General features: G+C 37.5%; 3 protein-coding genes across 3 annotated transcripts; 2 read left to right on the top strand and 1 right to left on the bottom strand.

Moving 5' to 3' along the window:
* The first annotated feature begins 1864 nt into the window (after positions 1-1864).
* On the top strand, positions 1865-16148 carry LOC124641848 (V-type proton ATPase subunit B). Its single transcript, XM_047180088.1, has 11 exons — positions 1865-2036; positions 4211-4329; positions 4826-4955; positions 11088-11219; positions 11607-11731; positions 12219-12449; positions 12826-12928; positions 13717-13871; positions 14315-14452; positions 14923-15051; positions 15453-16148. Exons 1-11 carry the CDS (start codon positions 1952-1954, stop codon positions 15588-15590), a joined length of 1485 nt encoding a protein of 494 aa, XP_047036044.1. The 5' UTR covers positions 1865-1951; the 3' UTR covers positions 15591-16148.
* Positions 16149-17739: 1591 nt separating this feature from the next.
* Positions 17740-25443, bottom strand: LOC124641869 (serine/threonine-protein phosphatase PP2A 65 kDa regulatory subunit). The gene is made up of 6 exons (XM_047180117.1): positions 25073-25443; positions 23193-23427; positions 21673-21859; positions 20944-21098; positions 19322-19439; positions 17740-18966 (listed from the first exon to the last, which is right to left on the bottom strand). The coding sequence occupies exons 1-6, from the start codon at positions 25296-25298 to the stop codon at positions 18115-18117; spliced, it is 1773 nt and encodes a 590-aa protein (XP_047036073.1). The 5' UTR covers positions 25299-25443; the 3' UTR covers positions 17740-18114.
* Positions 25444-26132: 689 nt separating this feature from the next.
* Positions 26133-26905, top strand: LOC124642059. Its single transcript, XM_047180358.1, has 2 exons — positions 26133-26300; positions 26490-26905. Exons 1-2 carry the CDS (start codon positions 26138-26140, stop codon positions 26903-26905), a joined length of 579 nt encoding a protein of 192 aa, XP_047036314.1. The 5' UTR covers positions 26133-26137.
* Positions 26906-27623: the final 718 nt, after the last annotated feature.

The raw sequence follows: 27623 nt of genomic DNA, 5'->3' as shown, positions 1-27623 counted from the left end.
ATGGTCCTCTCCTGTTTGTTCAACAGCATCCAGCTGGATTTGAAGTTAAAAAATTTGTCGTCGAGGGAATCCAAAATTTTACAAATCAAAAACATATCTGGTAACTTCATATTGGGATCAGTCTTCAAAATTTCAGCATTCAAATTGTTCCAGATGTTCTTCAGTTTTGACATCATTGTCGACACATCCTCTGAACTATTTTTATAGCTGAAAAACTGCATGCATAACGTGTATGCGCGATCTTCGGACTGTCCATCAAATAATCTATGAAGTTCCTCCCAGACTTCCTGTGCTGTCTCGAACCTCATGACTTTCATCAGCGTCTCTTCGGTCATGTTACTGGTCATTATGAGCAGGGCGTTGCTGTCTGCCTTCCTATACTTCAATAACTCTGAGTTATAGGCCATCACTGCACCATCGCCTGTTCCTAAAATCGGCTTCCGAAGCTTTCCTTCTGCTGCCTCCATGGCGCCTTCTGTGCCACGCAACATGACGGAAACTTTATACTTCCATGTAGCCCAATTTTCACTGCCTTTGAGCTGACCGATTTGAATTTTAGTAGTAAAATTTTCCATATTGACGGGAAAGATTTTCCGCTGGCCCGTAACCTAATGCAGATGCGTAATTTGTGGAATAAAAATCCTCCGACGTCAAATGGATACTAAAAGTCTTAAAGTCTTCAAGAGAGTCCAATTATATATTTAATTTATAAATTCACACATAACAAGCTTTTTACAACAACAACATTTCATTTTTTTTTTTTTTAACACACTTCTATCAATTTTTCGGCTATGTACATACCTAACCAAAGAGGTTGTACATACAATAATATACCACACTTAGGTATACAGAGAAAGTTAAACAAGTTATAGGTAAGCTTTGAAATAATTTGTGAGCAGTAGCATGTAGCAGATAGGTAGGGGCTCATGTGAAGTTATGTTATATAAATGATGAAATGAAGGGAATATACAAACCGTTAGCAATCCATTACAATTTTAATCAAATAATCACGTAAACAGCTAACAAAAAACACAAAAAGACGCAAATGACATAGCGTGGCCTATCAGATGATCGCGGTTGTTCATACAACACCTGTATCCTGTACAGTAATTTTGTGTATTATAACTTTTTTTGCCAAGCAATTTTTAAAGCAAAGAGGTTTTACTAGTATTTCGTTTGGAATCTTTTTTGTAGGTATATATTCCGGAAAAGTTAACTCGTCTTATAAATCCCATCAAAGTCTATCCGTATTACCTATAAATCCTGTCAGCGCCACAATACAACGAGGGACCCAAGCCCTGCATAATTCTGTAGTTGAATGTAATTTCACAAAAGTATAATTTATAAAACTCACAAAGTATACGTAATTTCGAGTTTCTAACTTGTGAGTTTTTATAGTAGAACTGAAATCATAGACGAAAGAGATGTATAAAAAAAATTACTTACGTTTGAGTTGCTACTTAAAGCCAATTTCCTTATTTTGAGGGAAAAACTATACTTTTACTATAACGCAATCCGTGAAAGGTTTTTATTTGTAGAATATTTCTACTTTATTGCTGTAATTATTTAATCTGCACATTCAGTTTACTTTGTAAAAAAATATATTTTGCCACCACATTTGTAATTCAAACCAATCCATCATTAGCCTGAACTAAATACGGAGATAATACTTCGGGTTTTTTTCATGTTTTTTTTGGAACATTTAAATCATTACTTTATGTTTGTTTTAGGTAGGGAATTCTCAATAATTTGAGATTTCAGGGAGAAAAAACTCAAAAGTATCGATTTTAGGGGTAATATGAGTACCATAGAGCAAGTTTCGCCTTGTGATGGGTCACGTGACGGCACGTGAAGCAACATAGACAATACATCCATTCGTCAGTTTTCGGGCGAGGAGGCAGCGCAGTTTGCTGTTTTATTGAGCGGACTGCCAAAAAGTGAAAACTGAAAAATGGCAAAAACCCTCTCGGCTTCCCAGGCAGCCAAGGAGCATGTCTTGGCTGTATCCAGAGACTTCATATCCCAGCCCCGTCTGAGTAAGTACACCACAATTTTGTGCCTCTTTTTCGGCTAACGTCATAATACCTGTCAATGAAAATATCGATTTTCCTTTCAGGTTTCTATGTTACGCCTAATTGGTATTGTTTTGTAGCCCTAGTTTACAATAACAAGGGTTGGAAACCCTGATTTCGTAAGGATTGATGGCCTAAAACTGATTGTATGGCCCAGCCTTGAGATAATTGTCTCATGGTGTTCGGGAGTCCTAATTCCTTAGATAATGGCGTTAGAAGATGTATAGATACGCATATAAGCATATTAACAATCTTCCAGTTGAAAGAAGTGTTAAAATGTTGCAAATTGCTATCGGAAACGAATGTTGTCGTCATAGACACTAATTTGGTCAGCTGACTTTTTTTTTACAATAAGTACCTTAAAGTGGAGTATATTTCAATTAGCTCTCGCTGTTTTTATGTATGTTTTAGAATGAAAATTCAACAGAATTCTTAAGCTGTTACTGATGAATTATTAATTTAATATGTTGATCAATGTTTAAAACATAATTTCTACATCAAATCTATCTCAGAAGGATCTTATAAGATTCTTGTTTCTTATTATGCAGTCTGTGAAAAATGATATAATCAATTGGCTCCACCCTTTTGATCTCAAAATTATCCCATTACCATGGTCATATTCCTATTAAGACAATCCTTAACAAATTATTAATACAATTACATAAACTTTCAGCAACATTATCTACATTGTGTGCACTTAAAAAATATTCTAAAACACTTTATGAAATTCTAGCTTTCTAACTATGGAAGTATTGTTGAAATAAGTATAATAGACCCAGAGAAACAATAGACCTAACAGCTAGATACTTATATACCAATATAAGATGTTACAACATATTGAAGTCTTGATCAGCTGATCTCACATAAAACTTAAAAAAAATATGATATTTCTTAATGGCCTTGTACATTAAGAAGTCTGATAGAGCCTGCACTATTGTCTAGAGATCTATACCTAGTTTTATCATCAAATACTGCATGAAGGTTTTAATATCAAATATATTTCTTTATGGAGGCTGCTAAATAAACTACTCAACCCAGCCCAAGTTTGATTTCAAATAAAGGTGCCTACTAAACATATTCTAACTCCATATTTAAATAATTTTTATGTTAAGTGTTCAAAATCACACTTCTTATAGCTACCTAAATACTAGTTGTCACATGATCAATAATGTTGCTCAATATTTTATAGTGAAAATAGTTCCCTGCAATTCCACCTACTTCTTAGTAGAGTATTTCATGCACTCTCTGCATTGAGTATTTCATGCAAAGCCTTTCTCAGACTCTAGAGTAGCCTATTTGTGTGCCAAATTTCATATAAATAGGTCAGTAGTTTTGGTTTGAAGCTTACTACTTTCTTATTAATAACATAGCATAGTTGAAGATACAAATAGAGATCAGCTGACTTTAGTCATCAATCTATTTGACTAGTATTTATCAGTTTGGTTATGACAAGTTTCTGCTTGCTTGAGCTGTAACACAAGGTAGTCAGCCGACTTATATATATTAAAAGTCAATAAACAGAGATCTGCTGTCTTGATATACTTAGGAAAGGAAACTTCTTTACAAGATCAAATATAAGATGAGTGATTTTGAAATTCAATCATATTTAAACATTCAGTTTCGACAGCTGTTCAAAATCAATCAACTTCAATATATTAACACGTTCGCGTGAGCAATCTCATTTTTAAATGTTGGTACTGTGGCGCACCTTTTTCGCACACAAAATTAAACCAAGTCTTAAGACGTCCCGCCGTTATACGTAGTCTTATAATCTGTGTTATGTGGCGCAACGTTATTTCACGTCCGACGTCTATAAACGTTGTCGCCACCACATAGGTCTGACATGGTCCGTCAAAATAAATATGACAATCTAGAGGCCGTCGTACGACGTTGGGCCTTTTCATACTTATATCAATACGACGTTGTAAGACGTTGCTTACGCGAACGTGTTAAGAACATAAATATGATAAGATAAATGGTTGGTTACTTTCTTGATAGATTTATCTGATTTGTTGCTTAGAAACAGTAAAGTAACATCAAATCAATTATTCCTTCTTGAAAAACCGTTACAAGATATTATAACACTTATGTCTCAAGATTAATTAATTTTAATGAAATATGTTTTTTCCTCTGTGCAGTCTACAAGACGGTGTCGGGTGTGAACGGACCGCTGGTCATCTTGGACGACGTGAAGTTCCCCAAGTTCTCTGAGATTGTACAGCTGAGACTTGCTGATGGCACCCTCCGCTCCGGTCAGGTATGTAAAAGCAGATTTAGGTACTTCTTCCAGCTTTACTAAAATTTACAGGTCATAGCAACAAGACTTTATTTCATTACCCCTACAGTCCACTATAAAAAAATCGAATTGCACAAATCTTAATTTCACAAATAATAAGAAAATATAAAAACCTTGCCATTTTATATGTACAACTTCTGTCGAGATTCTGTTTGTCTACTGCACGTTAGTTGACCTACCAGAGGGCGCCTTATGTACCTTCCTTATGGCTTCTAAGTTAATCTTACCTTCCTCGATGGATTTGACTTTTAACTTATCTCCCAAGGCTTTTTCCAACTATGTTGGGGTCAGCTTCCAGTCTAATCAAATGCAGTTGAGTACCAGTGTTTTACAAGGAACGACTGCCTATCTGACTTCCTCATCTCAGTTACCCGGGCAACCTAGTACCCCTTGGATAGACTGGATGGATTTGACCTTTAACTATTTACACATTATAATATGATACCTTCCTCCCTAGGTGCTGGAAGTCAGCGGCACCAAGGCCGTTGTCCAGGTGTTCGAGGGCACATCAGGTATCGACGCCAAAAACACTCTGTGTGAGTTCACCGGCGATATCCTGCGTACTCCCGTCTCTGAAGACATGTTGGGTAAGTTATGGCAAATTGTCATTTTCTACTTTTATGTAACTAGGTACTTCATTAAAAAAAAAAACACTTAAAAGAATCAAAGGGAAATTCGTGCTAGAAGCAACATTTTGCTTGAAGCAAAAAAAAAATTTTTGCTTATGTCAACTTTGGTCATTAAAATATGTTGAATATGTTATTGAGGAAAAACAAGATTAATGCTGAGGACACTTTCAAAGTACTTACTTTGTAGTTTTTGAAACCTAATGAATTTAGTACGAACGCGTCTAGTCACTACTATAAAGACTTTACATAGTTGCAATGTTCATACATACAAAACTTAGAACTCGAAGTGAATGGAAACACTTAAAAATTATATCACCATTGTTATTATCAGGCGATTGTTATCTGAGTTTACTTTATTACGTATGTTTGTCGTGCCTAGAACTCGACGATATGAAATTGAAAAAATCTTTATGAATTAGGATCATCTTAGCTTCCTCCAGCGTTTCCTCCTGAGTCCCGAGGGAACTAGTCTGCAAACCTTTTTTTTTTTTTTTATTTTTTTTTTTTTTTATTTTTTTTTTTTTGTGGTTAAATCTGCAATCAGTCATCATTAACTATAATCAGATGAGGTGTCTGGATGTTGTTATGTGGAGTGCTGTCTCCAGTGAGACATCTACTCTCCTATGCAGTATTGCTACAATCTAGACTGTAGCTTCAGTATGTCATGTCTCTTTAGGCGATTGGTATAAGTCTGAGATATTAGTGTGGCTGCCAATTCATTGGGGTGGTATGTCAATCGATTTTGGTATTTCTCAGCTGCGTTTCTTATTTCTTCCTTGACTGTATTCATTTGTAGGTGTTCGTGAATTTCATTGTTTCTGATAAACCAATGGGCATTTGTAATTGTTCTTAGGATGATGTTTTGAAATCTTTGTATTATGGAGATGTTCGAATCACTTGCTGTACCCCATAGCTGTATGCCATATAGCCAGATGGGCTTGAGGACAGATTTATATATCAGCAGCTTATTATCAGTAGACAATTTACTGTTCCTTCCAAGTAGCCAGTATAGCAATCGATATCGGATGTTTATGTCTTCTCTTTTAGTTTTCAAATGTCTTTCCCACGTTAGACGACGGTCTAGGTGCATGCCAAGATACTTCACACTGTCACTGTGTGGTAGGGTGGTGTTGCCAAGCTGCACAGGCGGGCAATCTCCTTTCCTTAAAGCAAAAGTTACTTGCACAGATTTGGAAGGACTGGCTTTGATTTTCCATTTCTGGAGCCATTTATTAATTTCATACAGCCCCTGCTGAAGGACCTCAGACGCCACACTAGGATCCCTATCACAGGCGAGAATGGCAGTGTCGTCAGCGTACGTTGCCGTGGTTAAGCCAGGTATTGTTGGCAGATCTGCTGTATACAGAATGTATAAAATTGGACCCAGTATGGATCCCTGAGGCACTCCAGCTCTCATCTCCCCAAAAGCCGAAGTGGATCCAGCCTCTTTCACTTGGAACATTCTTTCGGAGAGATAAGATTCCATTAGTAGGTGGTAGCTGTGTGGAATACAGATTCTAATTTTGTATAGGAGGCCAGGGTGCCAAACTTTGTCAAATGCCTGTTGAATGTCCAAAAATGCTGATGAGCAGTATTCTTTTCGTTCTAGAGCATTTCTTATTGTTTCATAGACCCTGTGAATTTGTTCTATTGTTGAATGCTGTTGGCGAAAACCAAATTGATGGTCAGGTATTATTTTGTTTTCTCTAAGAATCGGTTCGATTCTACGCAGGAGAACTTTTTCAAACAGTTTGGATAAAATTGGTAGCAGGCTGATCGGTCGATATGACGTTACTTCATGTGCAGGTTTTCCTATTTTATGGATCATCATTATCTGCGAAATCTTCCATAGTTTAGGATAGTACTGGACTCTCAGTATTTATGATTAAAGCGTTAATTAGGACTGTTATGAATACAAGAGCCTTTTTAGGTAATTCCTTTAAGACCTCTTTGGTAATCAGGTCGAAGCCAGGAGCTTTTTTATCTTTCAGTCCATTTATGGTCCTTGCAACTTCTCGTACAGACACTGGCTTTGGGGGTAACGACATCTGATAAGGCTGGTTGAGGCATGCCCGTACATTTTCTTCCGATTCAGGATCGCTGGTCTCATTAGGAGTAAACACATTCGACAGGTGAAGAGCAAAAAGGTTGGCCTTTTCCTGAGCAGTTCTTGTCCAGGTAGTGGTTTGGGTGTGATTTATCCTAAGTGGTGTTTTGGCGACCTGTGGGCGATTGTATGATTTTGTGAATTTCCACAGTGAGTAATTTGTAGCAGCAGTCGCCGACAATGATTCCAACTTGGATTGCAGTGTATCGTCATGCCAACTGTGAATTAAATGTTTTAGCTCCACAATTGCTTTATTTAGTGCTGTTTTGTCCGTTCCTAATCTGCTTTGCTGCCAGACCCTACGCAGTTTTCGTTTTTCCTGTATTTTTTGCTTAATATATCTTGGATAATTTGTTGGGTGGTGAACCGGTTCAATGTGTGGTGTATTATTCCAACAGCATTCTTGAATAATAGTTGTTATATATTTTGTGTTGTCATCAATATCTTCTGCAGTCTTAAGTCTCACTTTTAGGTCGATTCTCTCCTCGATCTGCTCTCTGAATGTTGCCCAATCAGTCCGTTTATTGTACAGTACCTCCATTTTGTTCGACTCAATCAGCAAAGGACTGACTGTCAGAAGAACTGGTGTATGGTCTGAGCTACTGTCTAGACAAGACTCTGCTTTTAAATAATGTTTGGAAAATCCTTTGATGACAAAGAAGTCTATTAAGTCTGGCACCTTCTTTGGATCCGATGGCCAATAAGTTGGCTCACATGTAGTCATCACGACTATAGTTCGGCCATTCAGAGAATGCGTTCCTGACACGTCGCGATTGAACTGACGACGTAACTTTGCAATGGCGTTGCAGTTACGATAAAAATATTTTTGCTGGTTGTTTACCGTTTTAACAATTGAGGAGCATTAAAACAACATTATTATATCAATAATCAATGAATGTTATAATTTTGTGCCAAACTGAGTGTCAAATAACTTGGTAAACAATATTTTTCTAAATCTATACTGCGCTATTACAAGGTTATGTCAGCGGTTTATATTTTGTAGTGCTGTGCTAAAAATAACAGGCAAGTATCGTAATCTGTTCTTATACAGTTATAATATAAAATAATACGTTTTGATTTTCTTTTTAAGAATTGGAAAATAATGGACTATAAGACTTAATTATAACTTTTATGAAATATAAAAATAAAACTATGACCAAACCGCATTTTTATACTTAGATTAAAAATGGTAACCCCAAATGGCGTTATGGGCCGCCATTTTGTGACGCTAAAACAGTCGTCCGTTGTCGTTTCGTGCGCATAGACCACGTTTTTCAAGTGTTTTCGATCTGTTTTTATTTGATTACCCGGCTTTTGTTAGACCGAGATATCAGGATTGATTCTGTTATTGATAATAATATAATTATACATGTAGGCGAAGATGATGATGAAGACACCACCTCCTCAAGCAAATCGGAGTCTGATTAATATTCTGTTCGCACATTCAATTCAATGTACTTGTAACAAAGAATAAATAAAACAATTTTATTATATGAATATTACCTTTTTTTGGTTTCCACTTAAATAACTAAAATATAAAACAAATGATTCCGCCAATTTAAAACGAAAATAATCTTAAAATAATGCGGCGGTTCATTTTGAAGGAACGGTAACGAACTCAGTGTTATGTTGTGCCCATCACTAGTCGTGACTAACTGATAGGTGTCAGGAACGCATTCTCTGAACGGCCGAAGTATAGTTTGTTGGTATCAATGCTCAATTTAAGTTGCCTGCCTTTTGTGGTAGTGAGTCTGGAGCCCCAGTATGTGTGTTTGGAATTCCAATCGCCACCAGCAATAAAACGGTTTCCTAGAGATCGAAAGTAGTCACTATACATTGACTCATTTATTTTATGTTTTGGTGGGCTGTATATAGCTGAGACATTGAAACATCCGTCTTGAGTTTCCAACCTCACCGTGGTTGCTTGCAGGTAGTCTTTTTTAAATTCCGGCATTAAGCAGTGTGTAATTGATTTGCGTATGATTATGGCTGTTCCGGCATGGCCGGTTCCATCGGGGTGTTGGGTAACATAGGTAAGGTAGCCATCAAACTTTATGTTTGAGTTGGCGTCAGTGCAGTGGGCTTCCGAAACAAGAATAATATCGAGTTGGTATTCTTTGATTAGTACTTCCACATCGTGTTTATGTGGGGCTAAGCCATTTGTGTTGACGGTTGCTAATTTGAGAGAAATCATTTGGTCAGTTTTTGTACCAGCGTTGTAATGAGGCTCATAAGCATACTCATTTGTTGTAATATTAATTCGAATTTTTCAGATTGTTTAATTAAGAGTATTTCTATCCTGTTATCAGATTCATGTGAGGTTATCTTTTCGGAGTTATGTTTAGTATTGGTTTTTGCGGTTTCAGCATAGGTTTTATCTAAAGGTTGGACTAGTAAGCTTGAATTGTGAGTTTTAGGTGGCTTCTCGTGGCTAGGCAGTAAAGCTGGGGCTCGCTGTTGATTATCAGTAACTCGCGTTTCAGGAACATTTTTATCATAGACTCTAATAGTGTTTTGAGGTTTAGATTTCCTTGCTAATATTTGTTGGTAGACTTCACATCCCTTGAAGTTAGCTGGATGGGCTCCTTGACACAGGGTACATTTTGCAGGTGTATTTCGGTCTCGTTTAGGGCAATCCGAGGTTTTATGGGGTTGTGCGCATTTAACGCAGCGGTAGGGCCGCATACAATAATTTTTTGAGTGGCCATATTGCTGGCATCTCTGGCACTGTACAATGGTATTTCTCTTCTTGGGATCTTCTATAATTACCGATTGGTGATAAATATATTTCACGTCTTTTATTAGTTTGTTGTTAGGCCCCGCCACAAAATTTACAAAGAATGTTGATGTTGGTATTTTATCAGGTCCATATTTGGCATTTACAATCTCGCCTTGTACAGTATTTCCCGTGCTTTCCAGTTCTTCTTTTATCGCACTGACAGGAGTTGAGTGATGCAAGTTTTTAATGACCACACGGTAGCATCTGCTTTCTTTTCTTGTGAAAGTATGACCAATAAGGCCTTTTTGTCTGATCAAATCGAGTGTCTTTTTGTAATTTTCAGTTGAGTTTATCATTAGCCGCAAGAGGTTTTTGTTGACTATTCTGTATCTAAAGTTGGAAGCATCGATTGTGGATTCGATCAATTTCGTTAATTCATTGACATCCTCAATACCATACAACATGATAGGTGGGGGCTTATTCGGAGCTTGAGTGTTTGTTTCTTCTACTTGGTCAACTGGTAGTGCGCTAAATCTGTTTTGAGTTTCAGCAGGTGTTAATGGTGGAGAATCGGACATTTTACGCTTCTTGTTCCCAGTGCCAGGTATTTTTTGCCATGGAGGTGGCGCTTGTTGAGGAATTTCTTCTGGAACTAGCTGTTCACTTGATCTCTGATTCTGTTCCATTAAATGAGTTAGATCTTGGTCTAGTTTCAAAAAAACCTTTATGGAAGATCTGTTGATGATAAACCTTTCGGTTTTGTTGAGGTTGATTCATTTGACAATGTTTTTTTTCACTCATTTTGCCTTAATTTCTACCATTCGATTTTTTTTTCTTTTTGTAGAAATTTTAAATGAGACTATGGCAACATTATCCTTTGACTTTGGCAGCAACTGTCATTTTGACAATGACAACTTTAACCGCTAAATCTTTTATTAATTTTGTGAGGGTAGATGTTTTTTTTCACTATGCTATTGCAAAGTTTTACTACGAAGTTTAACGTGTTTTTGCACATTAATTCACTAGAAAACGTTCACAGGGTTGTCTGCAAACCTGAATAAAAGTAGTTTGACCTGTCTCAGGCTCTAGATGTGTGTACCAAATTATATTCATATCGGTTCAATAGTTTTGGCATGAAAGCGCGACGGACAAACACAGACATATACCAAGCTACTTTCACATTTATATTTTAGTAAGAAAAAGATACCTAAGTAGGATTAAGTCCATAATTAAATAGCTAATAGATAATGATATTGTCCACCAGGCCGTGTATTCAACGGTTCCGGCAAGCCCATCGACAAGGGTCCCCCGATCTTGGCTGAGGACTTCTTGGACATCCAGGGTCAGCCCATCAACCCCTGGTCCCGTATCTACCCTGAGGAGATGATCCAGACTGGTAAGTTTCTATACAAGTCTTTTTGAAAATTAGAAAGCGGGTTGACGTTCCACTGTTTTTAGAAACAATATGGAAGATTTTTAAGACTTTATTTTAAAAATTAGAAAAGCGTGTTTCCAATTGGCCGTTCTTTTTAATAAAAACATATGTATGGAAACAGTTACCAAGAATTGTAATGTATGAAACTATTTGATATTTCAAGCTGCTTGTAGTGAAGAACTTCTTCATATTAAAAAAAAATATTAAAAGTATAGTTGAAGGATTCCTTTATAAGTAACTCTCAGTTCCCTTTTTTTATTCCCACTTATTAAGTTATAGCAGAAGTTGGCATAGTCCTACCGAGGAACATAAACTTGTAACATCTACTCAAAATCTTATCTTGCCCAGGTATCTCCGCTATCGACGTGATGAACTCCATCGCCCGTGGACAGAAGATCCCCATCTTCTCGGCCGCTGGTCTGCCACACAACGAAATTGCCGCCCAGATCTGTAGACAGGCCGGTCTTGTCAAGGTAATTGTTTTCTGTTGATTTTTTGACGTAGGTATGTCTAAATTATATTTTTGGCACTATCTTCTCTTCAATAAAGTCCGATGGGATAGGATTATTATGGGATTTTTCAAAAGAGTTCATGCATCATGCATCTACTTAATGTAAAAGACAATTTAATGGTTTCGGATTTTCCATGAAATCTGATGAAATCTACTTCTCATTTTGGAGTAGACATTGATTAATTAAACTTTAAAATCTAAAATAATTTAATTGTTATAAATAAGTTTCCTTAATTAGTTATCGCTTAAACTCTAATAGAAAAGATATATGTACATAGTTTCGTGTTTTAGAAGTCTTAATATTTATCGCAATTATAACAAAAACTATTAATGAAATTGAGACACAACAAAATTACTTCCAATATCCTAAATACTCTAGTTACAAAATAAATAAAAAAAACTTCACCCATCATTATAATATTCTCCATATTTCCCAATCTTCTCCACAGATCCCCGGCAAGTCAGTTTTGGACGACCACGAGGACAACTTCGCCATTGTGTTCGCTGCTATGGGTGTGAACATGGAAACCGCCCGGTTCTTCAAACAAGACTTCGAAGAAAACGGCTCCATGGAGAATGTGTGCCTATTCTTGAACTTGGCCAACGATCCTACTATTGAGAGAATTATTACTCCACGTTTGGCTCTGACTGCTGCCGAGTTCTTGGCTTACCAGTGCGAGGTAAGGTTTTTAAAAATATATTTTGGATGGTGAAAAGGATGATTATAAGATGTGGAATGACGGAAATAGCAGATAGCTGTGGAATGTATTTTAAATTTTTCAAAGATATTGTTCAAGTCTTTAATCAACTTCCCAAAAAGGATGTTAAAAAGTTTTTCAATTATTTCAATCAACAGACACTAGCTTTGTTCCAATTAATAATATCTTACGTAATTTACGTAAGACGAGTAAAGTAAATTGGAAAATTATTCACCTTATACAATGTGCTATTTCATACCAAGAATAAGATTCCTTTTTAAATTTGTTAACTTGAAAATTAAACGTTTAAAAGTGTTTTAAATTAAAACAGTTAAATAAAATGTGTATGTATTAACAGAAACACGTGTTGGTCATCTTAACCGACATGTCTTCGTACGCCGAGGCTCTGCGTGAGGTGTCCGCCGCCCGTGAGGAGGTACCCGGACGACGTGGTTTCCCAGGTAACGTATCTTTTCTTGCATTTATTGCATATCTGATCTCCACAGCCCAGTTACCCAAACCTTATTAAGAGGACGAATTGGAATTTTTGGCGCCAAGGATCTCAATTTTTCTCAGTAAATACAAAACGGATCAAAATACAACTTGGTTAGGTACCTGAAAGTTCATGATATAAACCTTATTTTGTTAGACGTCAAAACATGATTAGATAACTTTTATAACAGAGAAAAATATATCAAACATACCTCTTTTTAAAAAGAGATTCACATATTATGGGCAAACGGGACCGATTTAAGCCTCTTAACTTTTTTAGTAGTTGAGTATATACATACTCTTTAAAATTGTAGAAGGAATTTTATGAAATTATCATTTCAAAATAATAAAATTACAAAACCATTTTGTCGCTTACGACTTTTACTTATAAGCTAGCACGCGTATTGTTATCCTCGCCCCGCTCAGACGCTCCGACCCCTTTTGGCGCCTTAGATGCGCAAGCCGGTTATGGAATTATTGTTGACCAATTCGTCGCCTTAAGACTGGTTGTCTGACTTTCTGGCTTCTTACGACCTGGAACTATTGTCATCACTATTGGTAGCAATAGATATCTTTTTACCGTGTTTTGAAAATTACCAGTAAGGATTATGTCTCGAGTGATGATGGCCGCATACTGTGGAACCTCACTCAATTTTGAGTGGTGTTCATACATCATTCTATTTCTATACAATCAGTTACAAATCTTTTACGGACTTGATGCTGTTTATCAATTCTACAACAATGTATTTCCCCTCAGGTTACATGTACACGGATTTGGCCACCATCTACGAGCGAGCTGGACGTGTGGAGGGCAGGAACGGCTCCATCACCCAGATCCCCATCCTCACTATGCCTAACGATGACATCACCCATCCCATTCCTGACTTGACGGGTTATATTACTGAGGGACAGGTGAGGATCACTTGTGGAATTTTATCTCTTTACAGGATTCTATGTTAAAAAAACACGTAAAAGTACGTGGAAATTAGAGCTTCTGAATAAAAAAGGCTTCCTGAAAGCTAGACTTTATAATGACGTATATTGTTTATTTATTTTATTAATTGTGAAGTAAAAAGTTATATACGAAGTTCAATAAAAATAGTTGATTTCAAGAGGTTCAAACTAATGCAAAGTAATCACAAGTTGGGTCAAATGTGAAATACTTTTAAGTTACAGTCAAAAAAAGAATGCATTGCACTGTTGCAGATATTGTAACAAGCTTTCGATATCTTTTTTTATAGCCTTTAGTTCCTTCTACTGCAAATATTTAAACGAAAATTGTGAAAAACACGAATAGATGATTCAACCTAATTTTATATACCTAACTTATCGTGTAAATACATTATTTCGTACAGATCTACGTAGACCGTCAGCTCCACAACAGACAGATCTACCCTCCAGTGAACGTGCTGCCTTCCCTGTCGCGTCTGATGAAGTCTGCCATCGGAGAGGGCATGACCCGCAAGGACCACTCTGACGTCTCCAACCAGCTGGTGAGATATTATCTTATACTAGTAATGAAGACTGAAATAACGAGCGGAAATGTCATAACGCAAAATCTTTAAGAAACTAGCGTCGCCGAAATGGGTGGATGAGGAACGTTACTAGTTCCGGTCTAACGCCTTCTTTAGAACTCGCATCACATCTCAGTTATATAAACCAAAATCTTCGACAATGTGTCGGAACCCGAATGCTTCATTGGTTCAATCGTAACTGAGCGTTTTAGTCACTTTATTTGACCTACAAGAAGGCGCCTGACTCACTTGCCTTATGCATTTAAGAGGAAACATTTTTTTTGTTTGCTCAGAAACTACCAAATTATTTTTTATTTTTTTTCCAATTTTGAAAGCTACACTATCTCACGCGGACGAAACCACGGGAACGATCTTTATTTAATTATTTTAAATAATCTTATTTCATAATTTCATTTTGACAATATCCTACAATACTTTTTGTCTTGCAGTACGCTTGCTACGCCATCGGTAAGGACGTGCAGGCGATGAAGGCCGTGGTGGGAGAGGAGGCGCTGACGCCTGATGACCTGCTCTACCTCGAGTTCTTGACCAAGTTCGAGAAGAACTTCATCTCCCAGGTATGTACATATAGTAAACTAGTTACAATAAATAGTAGGTCTTACACTTTAGTGTAAAAGGAATTTTCATTTAATTATCTGAGTCTGTCTGAGTCAGTTTTATTTGTCTGAAGTTAATACAGCAGTCTACTAGAAGCTATTGTGTTAATTTAATTTATATTTAGTGTGGATTTATATAATGTAAATATCTATACGTTGTTTTGCGATAAGAGATTGAAATTCGACAATAGCTCCACTTAAGTTACGTCAAATTCCAATCTCTAATCGCAAAACAACGTAAAGATAACTTACAGAAATCCAACAATCGCACATTTTTTTTCTTCAACACTTCGGAAAATTTTACTGGTTGTTTTACTTTGTAATTAAAAATGTGGTTTCAATATGGCTTCTGTGTGCTACAGGGTAACTACGAGAACCGCACAGTGTTCGAGTCCCTGGACATCGGCTGGCAGCTGCTGCGTATCTTCCCCAAGGAGATGTTGAAGCGTATCCCCGCTTCCATCCTCGCAGAGTTCTACCCGCGCGACTCCCGTCACTAAACGATCATATGTCTGGCCCCGCGGCCTACATACTCTTGTAAGATAAAATAATACTGTTTAATAGTAAGTTGTTAATAGTTATTATAATGTGTATCACATACATGTATTACGATCATGTGCAAAATTATATAAAAGCGTTTCAATCGTAGATAACGACTTGTGTATATATTTTCACGCTATATCCTCTACTGAGCGGTTAAATTATTGATAGATGCCATTTATTTTGTCTTGTTTGGTGCTTCGGACACAGTATAAAGGATATTGAAAGATTAAACAGTTATTTTTGTGTGCACAAATTGTTGACATGTGTTCAAATTATATGTAATTATCAAAATCTGTTGTAAATCAAGATATTATTACTATTTATTGTGTGATGTCGCATGTCCAATTGCGAACTAACAGATATTTATGTAAATAAAATACAATAGCCCAGTAACGACACGTTACATTCCAAATTAAGTTTTCCGGTTCACTCCAAAGCTACATTCTGTATTCAGCTAATAAAAGTGAATTAGGATACTGTTGTTTTCAATGGAAATAAAAATATAGAAAGTTTAATTTGCTTATTATTTCTTTTTACCCTTTCAACTTGCGAGCTAATCTGTTTCTTAAATATTTTTTCCCTGTATTTATCAGATTTTCCAATCATGATTCGCTCGCAAGATCAAAAAAAAACTACGTTTGAGCAGACTACACCAAACAGGAGGCGAGACGAGCGGAACTGATGCTTTTGAAACAGCCAACATTCTTATCTATACGGCCACACCCCAATACTTACCGATTTGAAAATTACTTTCATTGCGTGTGCGTTCGCGCAGCGGAATGTTGTTGAATTTAAAGATTTTAATTATGCAGATAATTAGTGTAAGACGTCCTATAATTGTATATGGTAAAAAAAAATTGTGTTATCACCTGTACCAATTCAATACTGGTATTATAATGTAAATGGGATGTAACCTAAATATATTGCACGGCCGCTTTTTTATAGCTATCTGAACTTGGTCGGAATATGTAGGTTTTCGATGCTTCATCAGTATTATAATTAATTGTCTTTCTTTAATTACTGAATTTAATGACATGAAATTTTGCAAGTGAATAGTTGAATGATTAAACAAATTATTGGCATACATTAAATTTTACCATGCAATTCCTTTAGAACGTCGTGATATTCGACTGCTTCGTAAACAGTGATCTATTCATGGTAAATTATCCCATAACTCTTTAATTACTAACGGAACATCGTTGATACTTGGCAACATGTTGCAGACACTTACAAGGTTTGTGTAAACGTGAAAATGTAGACTCCAAGATACTTTAAGAACTAAGACCTAATAAGTGTATTTTACGTTTTTTTTTCCTTTTGAACCCTAGGACTTTTTCTAAATCTGTTTTTTATACAAATTCAAAACAACGTATGTAAAAATCTACAGCTCTCTATGTAAGCGCTTTATATGAAAACTAGCTAATGGCCAAACGTTCGCGTAGCGGAAACTTGAATTTCTCCGAAGTTTATCATGAAGTTTATGCATGCACAGATTTCATTCATACATAAACAAACATACACAAATAAACACTAATTTTTGGACACATCTCTTTTATTCTAAAGTCTATGGATTAAAAAAAGTTCCGCCAGGACAACGTTCCCAGCGGAATCAGTTTTTGGTGAATTTCTCCACAATGGCTGCATACACATTTTTTTTTTACCATCCACAATTATAGGACGTCTTACACTAATTATCTTATTATATCTAGCCTGTAGTGTCCCACTGCTGGGCAAAGGCCCCATCTCGCTTCCACCCTTCCCGATCATTCGACCGTGTCCACCAATCCGGACGATAGGCGTCTAGTTCGTCACGCCATCTCTTCCGGGGCCTACCCCGCCTGCGGTGTCCACTGGGTGATAATAGTGGCCCATCTCTCCGGATGCATTCGGCTGACGTGTCCGGCCCAGTTCCATTTTAATGTTGCCGCAACACTAATTATCTGCATAATTAAAATCTTTATATAAATTCAACAACATTCCGCTGCGCGAACGCACACTTCATTGCTGGGTACGGTACATTGATAACCTATCCTATATTTTGTCCGGGTGTGGGAAGAAGTTCAGGTGAAGCTGCGGGAAATAGATAGTTACTAAATAAAACAAATCTTTGTAGTTTATAATATTTTATTGAATTGTATCAGACACTATGTACATGCTTTGCGTAGCCATGTAAATAATTTTATATACGTTTTCAGATGTTAACTGGAATGAAGAAATTAGTTTTCTACAAATAGATACGAAAGTTTCCCTACGAAACTCGAATTCCGCCGGGCGTTGAATGATAAATACTAAGTTATAAAATACTCCAGCTTAAACCTAGGCACATGGGTCGTATTGTGTTCATTACTAACATTATTTATATTGAATATTGTAATAAAAAACTGCATCTTCTATCTTCCGAATCATGCCCTGATATTTAATACCCGCAACTGTAATTTTGCTACGTCGAATGCAATTTTTTTGTGTGGCCTTAGAGCTATTTTATCCAGCGATGCCGGCGATGGCTTCGGAGGCGAAGTACTTGACATCCACGTCGGGATCTACGTTCAGTTTCTCGAGGACTGGCTTCACTTGTGGCTGGATGACGGCGGGATCTAAGAATGGCGCCATCTTCTGCAGAGTCTTGGCGACGTTGAATCTCACGTTGGCAACATTGTCATCTGCCATGGACAGGACAGTGGGCAAGAGTACTCTAGTAGTAATATCCTTGCCGCAAACTTCGGACAGCACATTGATGCAGAATAAGTAAGTCATTCTGTGCAGGTAATTCTGTTCGCGGGACATGGCCAGTACTTTGGGGATGACATTAGTCTCAGCCCACTGTGATCCGTATTGTTCTACTAATTTCTTAAGGTTGAGAGTGGCAGCCTCACGGATAGCATAAACGTGGTCGATGAGCCAAGACATGCATAGACCGGTGAGTTTTTCATCGAAGAACTCTTGGCCGAGCTGGCCAGCGAGTAAAGGCATGTGTTCGATGATGGCCAGACGGACGCGCCATTTTGTGTCTTCAGCGAGTTCAACGATGGCGGGGAGGAGAGATTGCACTAATTGCTGGATTCCAATGACTTCGTTGACACACTCAAGGTTGGAGATGATGTTGAGCCTGACTTCTGGGCACTCGTCTTTCAGTTGAGTGAGGAACAGAGGCAGGAGATGTTCGATGGTGTTCTGGCGACCGACAATGGGGCTCAAGCCCATGATGACGGAAGCGAGAGCGGACTTGACGTGTTGGTTCGCGTCGCACACTAAATCCTTGATTTGCGGTAAGATCATTGTCATGATGATGTGCTCTTGATGCGCCTTGTCTAAGTTCATGCAGAAGTCCTTCACCTGGGGAGAAGAAGATATTAAAATTAGTAAATTACAGTATTAGCTACCTGTCTACATGAGTTTGACAACCTTGTGAAGAGATAGGACATTTTACTATGCTTTAAATTATTTAGTTTTAGACTACATATATAGAACCAAGAGCCAGCCCAGCTTTTGTTTTGCATCATTATGGTGTTTATTCAGGTTACAAATAAGCGAAAGTAAAACGTGCCTGCTGGAAAAGATTTCATATGAAATAAGCTTTTTTCTTGTCTGTGTTCTGTATAAAACTGTGTACATCAGCTATTAAATAAATAAATAGTGATCTCTAACTCATCACAATAAGCTTCTATCTATATTTGCTTGGTTGTCTCACCTTGCCAGCGGCGGCAGCGCGTACTTCAGCCTCGGTGTCCTTGAGCAGCGCCTGGAAGATCTGCGCCAGGTCTGACCGCGCCAGCTCAGGGCCTACTGCTTGCTGCAGCTCCACGAACCTGAGACACAGATAGATTATGTTAGTTATGGGAAACAGATAGATGAAAAGTTTCGTTGGCCTAGGAGTCGCATAGTGGGACTGCTGAACACGGGTCTCGGATTTTAGAGACTTTCACAAAGTAGCCCAGTTTAGAAGTCGGTGATTGAATCAACAGTGTATTCAGTGCCGGCTTTAACTCTACTAGCGCCCTGGGCGAGATTTCTACGGCGCCCCCAACTGCAATTCAAACCCATACGAAAAACTGAGACATTATGTAGTTACCGATTGCGCGAGCAAAGCGAGCGCGAATTTTTTTTTTATTGTTAACAAGTCAAAGCAAAAATTACCTAAAATGTAGCCCAATCGTACATAAGTTATTGCTGGTTGGTGAATGCAAAAACACGGGAACACAGGTTGTGATTGCGCGAGCGAAGCGAGCGCGAAATTTTTTGTTATATTTTAGAACTCAAAACAAAAATGACTTAAAATGTAGCCCAAACGTAGATAACTCTTAAACTCTTTGTTGGTGTTGGCGCCTATGAATAAAAATTTTGGGACTTAAAGTAGTACCATAAATAGAAACTAGAAGTTACTTTCTTATTAATAAAAGGACTTAAAAACGACGCTACCTTTTTGCTAGGGTAGACAAAAAAAAATTGAAAAATAAAAACAACTATAAAGTGAAGCGAGCCCGAAAAAGCTTTTTTGAGATTTGGATCACTAAAAGTCCTTAACATATATAATAAAAGGCGACTGTGAAGTGAAGAAGCCGCGAGCGAAGGGAGCGAGAATTTTTTTGAGTATTGGGACATTAAATTAAAAGTAGCTATATGTGAAAAAAAATGTAAGTGTAAAGTAAAGAAACCGCGAGCGAAGCGCTGAAAATTTTTGAGTTTTGGGACATAAAAGAAGGTGTATCTAACGCGCGCGGCATTGTATGACAATACATTAATTTAATTGAAATTTCTTGGTCCAGGAGCGTACCGCGGGGCCCCTGAGCCCGCGGCGTCCGGGTTATTCGCACACCCTGCACCATAGGTTAAGACGGCCCTGATGCTATCCATACATTTGGATACAGTTCTTATAAAATGCGATCTTTGATGAAATTTAAAACAAAAATAGGAGTAAAATTCTGATCAAGGATTGGGGGCGCCTGCGGCCCCCTGGGCCGTCGCCCAACCGCGCCCTACCCTAAAGCCGCTACTGAGTGTATTAGAGAGCAAGTTAATGTCGGTTCTGCGCTTGATCTCTATCCCATCGTGTCGGATTACCATTCCATCGGGCTATGAGAGTGAGGGAATAGAGGGGTGCACCTACGTCCGCGCCAACGTGGCCGATAATCGGCTTTGGCTGCTATTAATTAACGATCGTCTGTTAGTTATTAAGAGGGCTATGTTAAAACACTTGCACAGTACAAGCTAATATGGGCCCGTGGCTACACATAATATCTTGTCAATAATACTCAACATTTTCTACACAATCTTCATACATCATAAACAAAAGTAAGTCATAGCATCACTCACTTGTCAGCGACCATATACCGCACCCTCCAGGAGGTGTCTCCTGCTCGGGCGCGAACTGTGGGCATCACCAGCTGCTCCATGTCTTCAGGAGGCAGGAGCGCAGCTACGGCGGCGCAGGCCTCTGCTGCGAGTAGACGCACTGAGTCTTGTTCATCCTGGGAAGAGGATACGTGAGGATAAATAAAAGATGGTTGAATGAAGAGGGACAATAAATAAATTCTGTTGACAACATGTTCCCAATATTTTATCCTGTTTTTGGCTTCATATAAGTTGGTGAATTCCTATCTCTAGTGAACAAATCAACTGATAGACGAAATATTGTGAATGGCCATAACAGAGAAGGTATATTATATTATGTAGACCACGTTAAAGAGAAGAAACATTTACTGGAATGATTTGAAAAAAAAAAAAAATATTTTCGAAATAAAATGTTGTCTTAGTACAAACTCTGTCTGAACAGTTTTAAATATAATCTGGTACCCGCAAGTTTAGAGCTTGAGGAAGGACATACACCACTTTTTATCTTGGTAGGGGCAGTCTGTGTATCTCCGAAGCTAGAAATCCCAAACATCGCTCACCAACATGATATGCTAAGCGTGGTGAATATGGGCACATCTCTCCAGTTTGGGGAAGTTTTAGGACGCGACGACAGGCAGTATTTCCCACGCGATGCTGTAGGAACTACAAGGAACAGCTAGTACAAAAAATAAACACAAAAATCCCACATACCTGAGCCAGCGTAACGAACATAGGTATCAGGTCACTCTTGACGTATTCCACTTCCACGACGCGGGCGAACTCGCCCAGCTTATAGGCGGCCGCGCGACGGACCATGGGGGTGTCATCCTGGCAGAGGGAGCGGAAATGTTGGCGTAACTCCGCTTTAACCGGGGCTGATACACGGGGGTAGCAGACACTGGAATACAATGTTAGGTTAATTAGTTGATTTGTGATGGTTTTTAGGTAAAGTTTATTCTACTGTCTGTTATGGGCCCGTAAGTCTAGTAATCAAACTGTAACATATCACGCTAATATTATAAATGCAAAGGTTTGTATGTTTGATACCTCTTCATGCTCAAACGTTTGGACTGACTTTGATGAAACTTGGCAGCAATATAACTTATCAGAATAACATATAGGCTTCTTTTTACCCATTGCACATGGACTCATAAGGAAGGACTAATATGTATTCAGCAATAATTACTTCTGTGCTTTGAAATATTGTAAAAGAGAAAGGAAGGAACTCCTTATGATCACCTTTTACAGTTCCACTATTTTACACTTTAATATTTTAACTCTTATAAGTATAAGACATTTTGTACAATTTAAAGACTACTAAAAATCTAGTACCATCGTAAGAATGCCATAAGTGAACAATGCACTGAGGATGTTAAATAATGACCGCAGTGTTGAAGATTAAACAGATGACTATCAGAGTGTTTATAACATTTTCAGATAATTCCACACCCTGAGCTGTATGTAAACATTTGATAAGAACTTTGTATTGTTGAGTGAAATTTTTTGCAAGAATCGAAGTAAAAACTACACCAGTAGAACAATTAATTACAAAACATGGCTGCAAAACAGCACCTTTTGAATGTCAAAATTAACAAAAGACAGGCTCCAAAACACCCACTCTTCACCACTATGTGAAATATAATGTTTGTACAGACTTATTTGCTTAACTCCCTTGCCATTGATTCTACAGATTTTATACTATGGTATGCAAAAGGTAGAGACTGTCAGCCTCACACCATAACTTGGGTACAATATAAGGTTTGCGTTTTGTGCTACTGGGATATTCCCTATGGAACCCTGTGTTCCCTGAGTAACTCTGTTTTATCTTGTCTATGGTGAAAACCATTTTACAATATTATATTTTATCCTTAATTGTGTATTACATGCATGTCTGTCATATAACTACCTAGTGCTAGAAATAGTTATGTGCAAAGAAATTTTGTAACATTTTCACTTTGTTGGTATTTGTAAATATTATAAATCCCAAGGCCGTGTTTCTAAATGCTAATTATTTCAAGGTAAAAAAATATTGTTCTGCATACTAGTAAGTGCAATATTTCACTCCATTTCATTTACTGTGGATATCAGTAACCTATTATATCGGTTCATCTGATAGCTAGAGATAGGAATTTGTCATTTCTGCTTGTATGGGGCTAATGTAAATAGATGGATTACTGAAAACAGCCTTAAGTCCATAGTCTCAAATAATCTTGCCAGTATGGACTAGTTACCTGAACAGTCCACATGCAGACGCACGGGAAGTAAACCAGTCACCACCAGCAAGACGCTGCACCAGCGGTACAAAGTGCTGCTCCAAAGCTTGAGGAGTGTGATGAGCAGCCACAGCACGGAGCGATGCTACAGCCTTGTCACGGACTACCGTCTCTTCTACAGTGGCCAGAGACTCCAATGGGGGGAGCAGACAGTGAGCAAACTCACCACCACCAACCAGATTGATGAAGTTTCCTGTAATTTATTTTTGTTGTCAAAAGTATTTATTTAACTGTTTATGTACACAGTAAAGCCATTAAAGAAGTAGAAAAGACATAAAATAGTACAAAGGAACTACTTATTTCTAATGAAATCTCTTAAAGCAATCACTATGATGGAGAATAAAGTTATTTGATAGATAAGAGTTTTTTTTAGGGATCCATACCCCAAACGGTAAAAGGGCTCTATTTCTGGCTTTGCTGTATGTCGTCTGAGCATCATGAACATACAAAAAAATTGATAAATATTTCAGGGGGCTTCCATACAACAAAAACAAGTGTTTTTTTTTATTATTTTAGCAAGAAGTTTTGTTTTATGTACATTAGCTTGTTCATCAATATGATGTTATTTTATTGTGTCTATTGGTGTGCAAAAACAAACAATGATAGTCTTTCAGTCCTCAGTTGGTCAGTTTCAGTCATCTAAACATCAAGCTAATTTTATTGTATGCAATTATCTAGTTTCACAATCAGTTTATCATTGAGGATTGTCAATGATATTTATTCATTGGTTGATAAAGGGTTATCAGAAAACTGACGTTAGGCAATGAGATAGCACTTTCTTTTTTAATATTAAATCTGTAGTTTATAAACAACAGTTGTTAGTTTTTGAAATCACAAAAAAATGTGATTTTGAAGTCAGCAAGATTTAACTATGAATGTGAATTGTAGGTAGAAATAGCTATGGATATCTATTGGTCTTTTGGGATTGTATTAATTAGTGGAAAACTGGAGCTTCAATCACATTGACATATTGTCAATTGATACATTATCATAAATAATAAAGTATTTAGAGTACAGTAAAGCATAAAAGTTACATATTAGATTGATTATTTTGTACTATTGCAGTAGAAAGAGGCATCAATATTGTTTTATGAACTTCATACTTTATTGGTGTCCAAATATTCCCTTTAATACCATCTAATGTTGCTTGCCCAGATGGTTTTTGTCTTATTTTTAGGTATTCTATACGATGGAAATGAAAAACTAGGCAATTTCAGAAATTTTCATTTTTTACGACAAATTTTCTAAGTCCCAAAAGCCTTGCACACCCTTTGCTACACTCCAACCGTTGCTTGCTATAATTTGAAAGCAGTGCATAACAAGTTTCAGGTTATTTGCATGTTTGACGGGTAAATCAATAACAAAGTAATTAGTGCTAGCAAATGTAGGTATGTCGGTTTATCCTTAACCATATGAACACTGTAAGGTCATTCATCAAATTGATTTATGTAGTGACTGATATTTTCATGTTTTTAGAAATCATCATAAGACCACCCACAAGGAGACTGAAATTGAAAGTTCTTTGATAATGACATTCCTATTTTTCCTGTTGAAGGTATTTAGCACGAAATATGCATATTTTCAATAATAAAATCAATACATGTAGTAGTAACCATGACAGTATTAGGACAAAAGACATGTTTACACTAAATCAAGGCCTAACCAACTATTTTTGCGATTTTGTACCCGATTTTAATGAAAAGATTGAAGAAAGTAGATAGTAATGAGCTTTGTATACACAACGCATGAAAACATGTAATAAATAGGCTATCAAAACATACATAGTTAATCTAAACACGCAGTCTGATGATAATTTTAAACATTTGCGATGTACGTACCAAGTTGTTCGGCGAGGGCGAGTAGAACCTCATCTTCGTCGTAAATAGTCTCTGTCAGGAACGGGATGAGCTCTGAACGAGTCCTCTCCACTCCGAGGGCCAACGCGATGGTGGATAACTTCTTGATAGAGTTCAAACGAAGCTGCACATCCTCGTTTTTCAACTCGTCGATGAGCACCGCAATAGGATACAGTGACTCATCCGTCCCAGAGTCGCTTGCTGCCATTTTTATGTTTGTTGTGCTGCTTCGATTTCAAATTTCACGAACTTATAAAGATTTTCAATAGATTTACGAAAGAAATGCGAGTATTATCATAAAAACGAACGCTATTGAACTCAAATGCAGCAAAATGGCAGCTAATGTTTTTTTTTTTAATTCTCAACCACCATTCGGTCAATATTTTTAGGCTAAGGAACAAAGACATTCAGCCACAGACTAAACTACAAACAAGCTGTCGTTCAGTGATAAAAAAATTAGGTGAATGTAACATTTAGTTAGAAACGGTTTTCATGTTCAAAAATTATAGCTTGAAAGTTTTTAAGGCAATCATTTAATTTTTGAATAAATGAAATTGTATTTAACGCCATCTTGTGGATATTAATGTGCTACTTCCATTCATTCACGCACGAAACATTTTGTGATTTGTTTTATTTGTAAGAATCGTTTTAGAATTTCGTTATTGACTTTTATTGAAATAGCTTCTCATCAATAAAACACACAGTGTAACTATTTTAATAACCACCGTATATTCAAGCATTCATTACTTTTAATAATTAAAAAAATATTGAACTTCTGCGTCTTTGCTATAGCATTTTTTGTAGGCGCTGAAATTGTCTAATGAAGAAGGCCTATTTCAATGATGAGATGATTTAATGATTTCATTAAATACTTCTGTTACTTTAATTTTCTTTTATTTTTAATAAGTCATATATTGACAAAAATATCAAAAACCGGAATGACAGTTGACAATTTGTTTCTTTGCTCAAAAATGAGTCATGGAGTGAAGAATTTTTAACTTTTTGTTGTCAACAACATATTTTGCGATTGGATAGGGTATAAATGCTATGGGAAGCGATGCCGATAGCCTCAATGCGTCGGTCGCACACATCGTGCTGTGCTGCGTGGCCGGGAAGGGAATTAGCCGCATGTCTGGTAAAAGCTTTACCCATCCTGGGATGCATGCCAATTTCTTCATACACGGAGTGCTGGGATTCTTCCACTACCAAAGTGAGTATCAGTTTCTATGAGTAAAAGTAGGTAGGCCTTTGACTTACAGTGTAGCAAGGCGGGCCTATCTCGATATGATCGATGTCAAAGTTGTCCCAACTTATAAGCAATGGCATCATATTTTGCTTCCTAGATTTTTCTGTAGACTTTAAAGTCCAAAGCCATAATTATTGTGAATTTGATTTTCAGGTGGAATACTCAACAACGACTTTAAAGAAGCCTACATGATAAGCCTGCGTGCGTCCCGCTACCTCGCTCTGCCATGTCTAATGGCGGATCTCCGGCGGGGTGACCACGCCATCTCTGCCATTCACCTGATGTCAGGGCTCGTACCCTTTGCCCTCTCCCTCGTCGGCGAAGACAACGTCCCTCTAGGAAACCTGATGATCGCTTGCAATATTATCGCACTCTGCCACTATTCTTTCTCCACGAACCGCGAGTGGGGATGGTATACCGCGGGTGCAGCTGTCATCGCTTACTTCCTCTCCCCCCAGACAGAGCAGAAGATGCTTTACCCCCTAACCTTGGCTATGATGGAGTACTGCGCATACAGAGTCTTCCACATTCACTATGACCCCCCGCCTGCACCGCCTCCAAGGCGATAATTTATTTTTTAATTTATTATTGAAATACATTGCTTTTTTTGTTTTATTTGTTGTTTTATTTATGGTGAAAGTAAGTGTTGCATTTACTATTAGTAAAAGAGTTAAAAAATAATTTTGAAGTGCCTTTCAAGTACTGGAAGTCTCGAAGAATCTGTCAAGATCTTTCAACACGGAATTGTGAATTGGCCGTATGATTTTGGCCTGCTTATATACGAGAGAAGATAAATCTAACGACGAACTTTTCTTCTCATATAAACTCTCGTACCAAACATTTCGTAATATATAATTGAATCACACGACGAACAAAAACCTACTTCCCCCAGTTGGTTTAATGCTACTTAACGTGCGTCTTTTGTTCTTATTCAATTTAATCTTTACATTAATTTTGTGAGGAACAAACATTTTGGCAATGGTATTACGTAACTTTCGCAGATACAGGTAGGAACGCACTGGAAAATATATGCGTGGTTCTATATATATGCTCCTCAGATAATAGCTTAATTCGTCATTATCATCATCATCATCATCAGCCTTTTTATTGTCCCATTGCATACCGGGCACGTGTCTCCTCTCACACAGAGGTTTTCTCCTAATAACCTCTCCCAAATTTGCAGCAGTTTTACATAGAAGAGTTACCACATGTTGGTACATGTAAGGCTCAAGAAAGAACACGGTGGGTTTTAGTTAGTAAGAGTCTGACACTCCCTCACGCTGCACC

This window comes from Helicoverpa zea, chromosome 23 (genome assembly GCF_022581195.2).
Source record: "Helicoverpa zea isolate HzStark_Cry1AcR chromosome 23, ilHelZeax1.1, whole genome shotgun sequence".
Lineage (NCBI taxonomy): Eukaryota > Metazoa > Arthropoda > Insecta > Lepidoptera > Noctuidae > Helicoverpa > Helicoverpa zea.
Note: the sequence above shows the minus strand (reverse complement) of the source record. Positions and strands in the feature narration are given on the sequence as shown.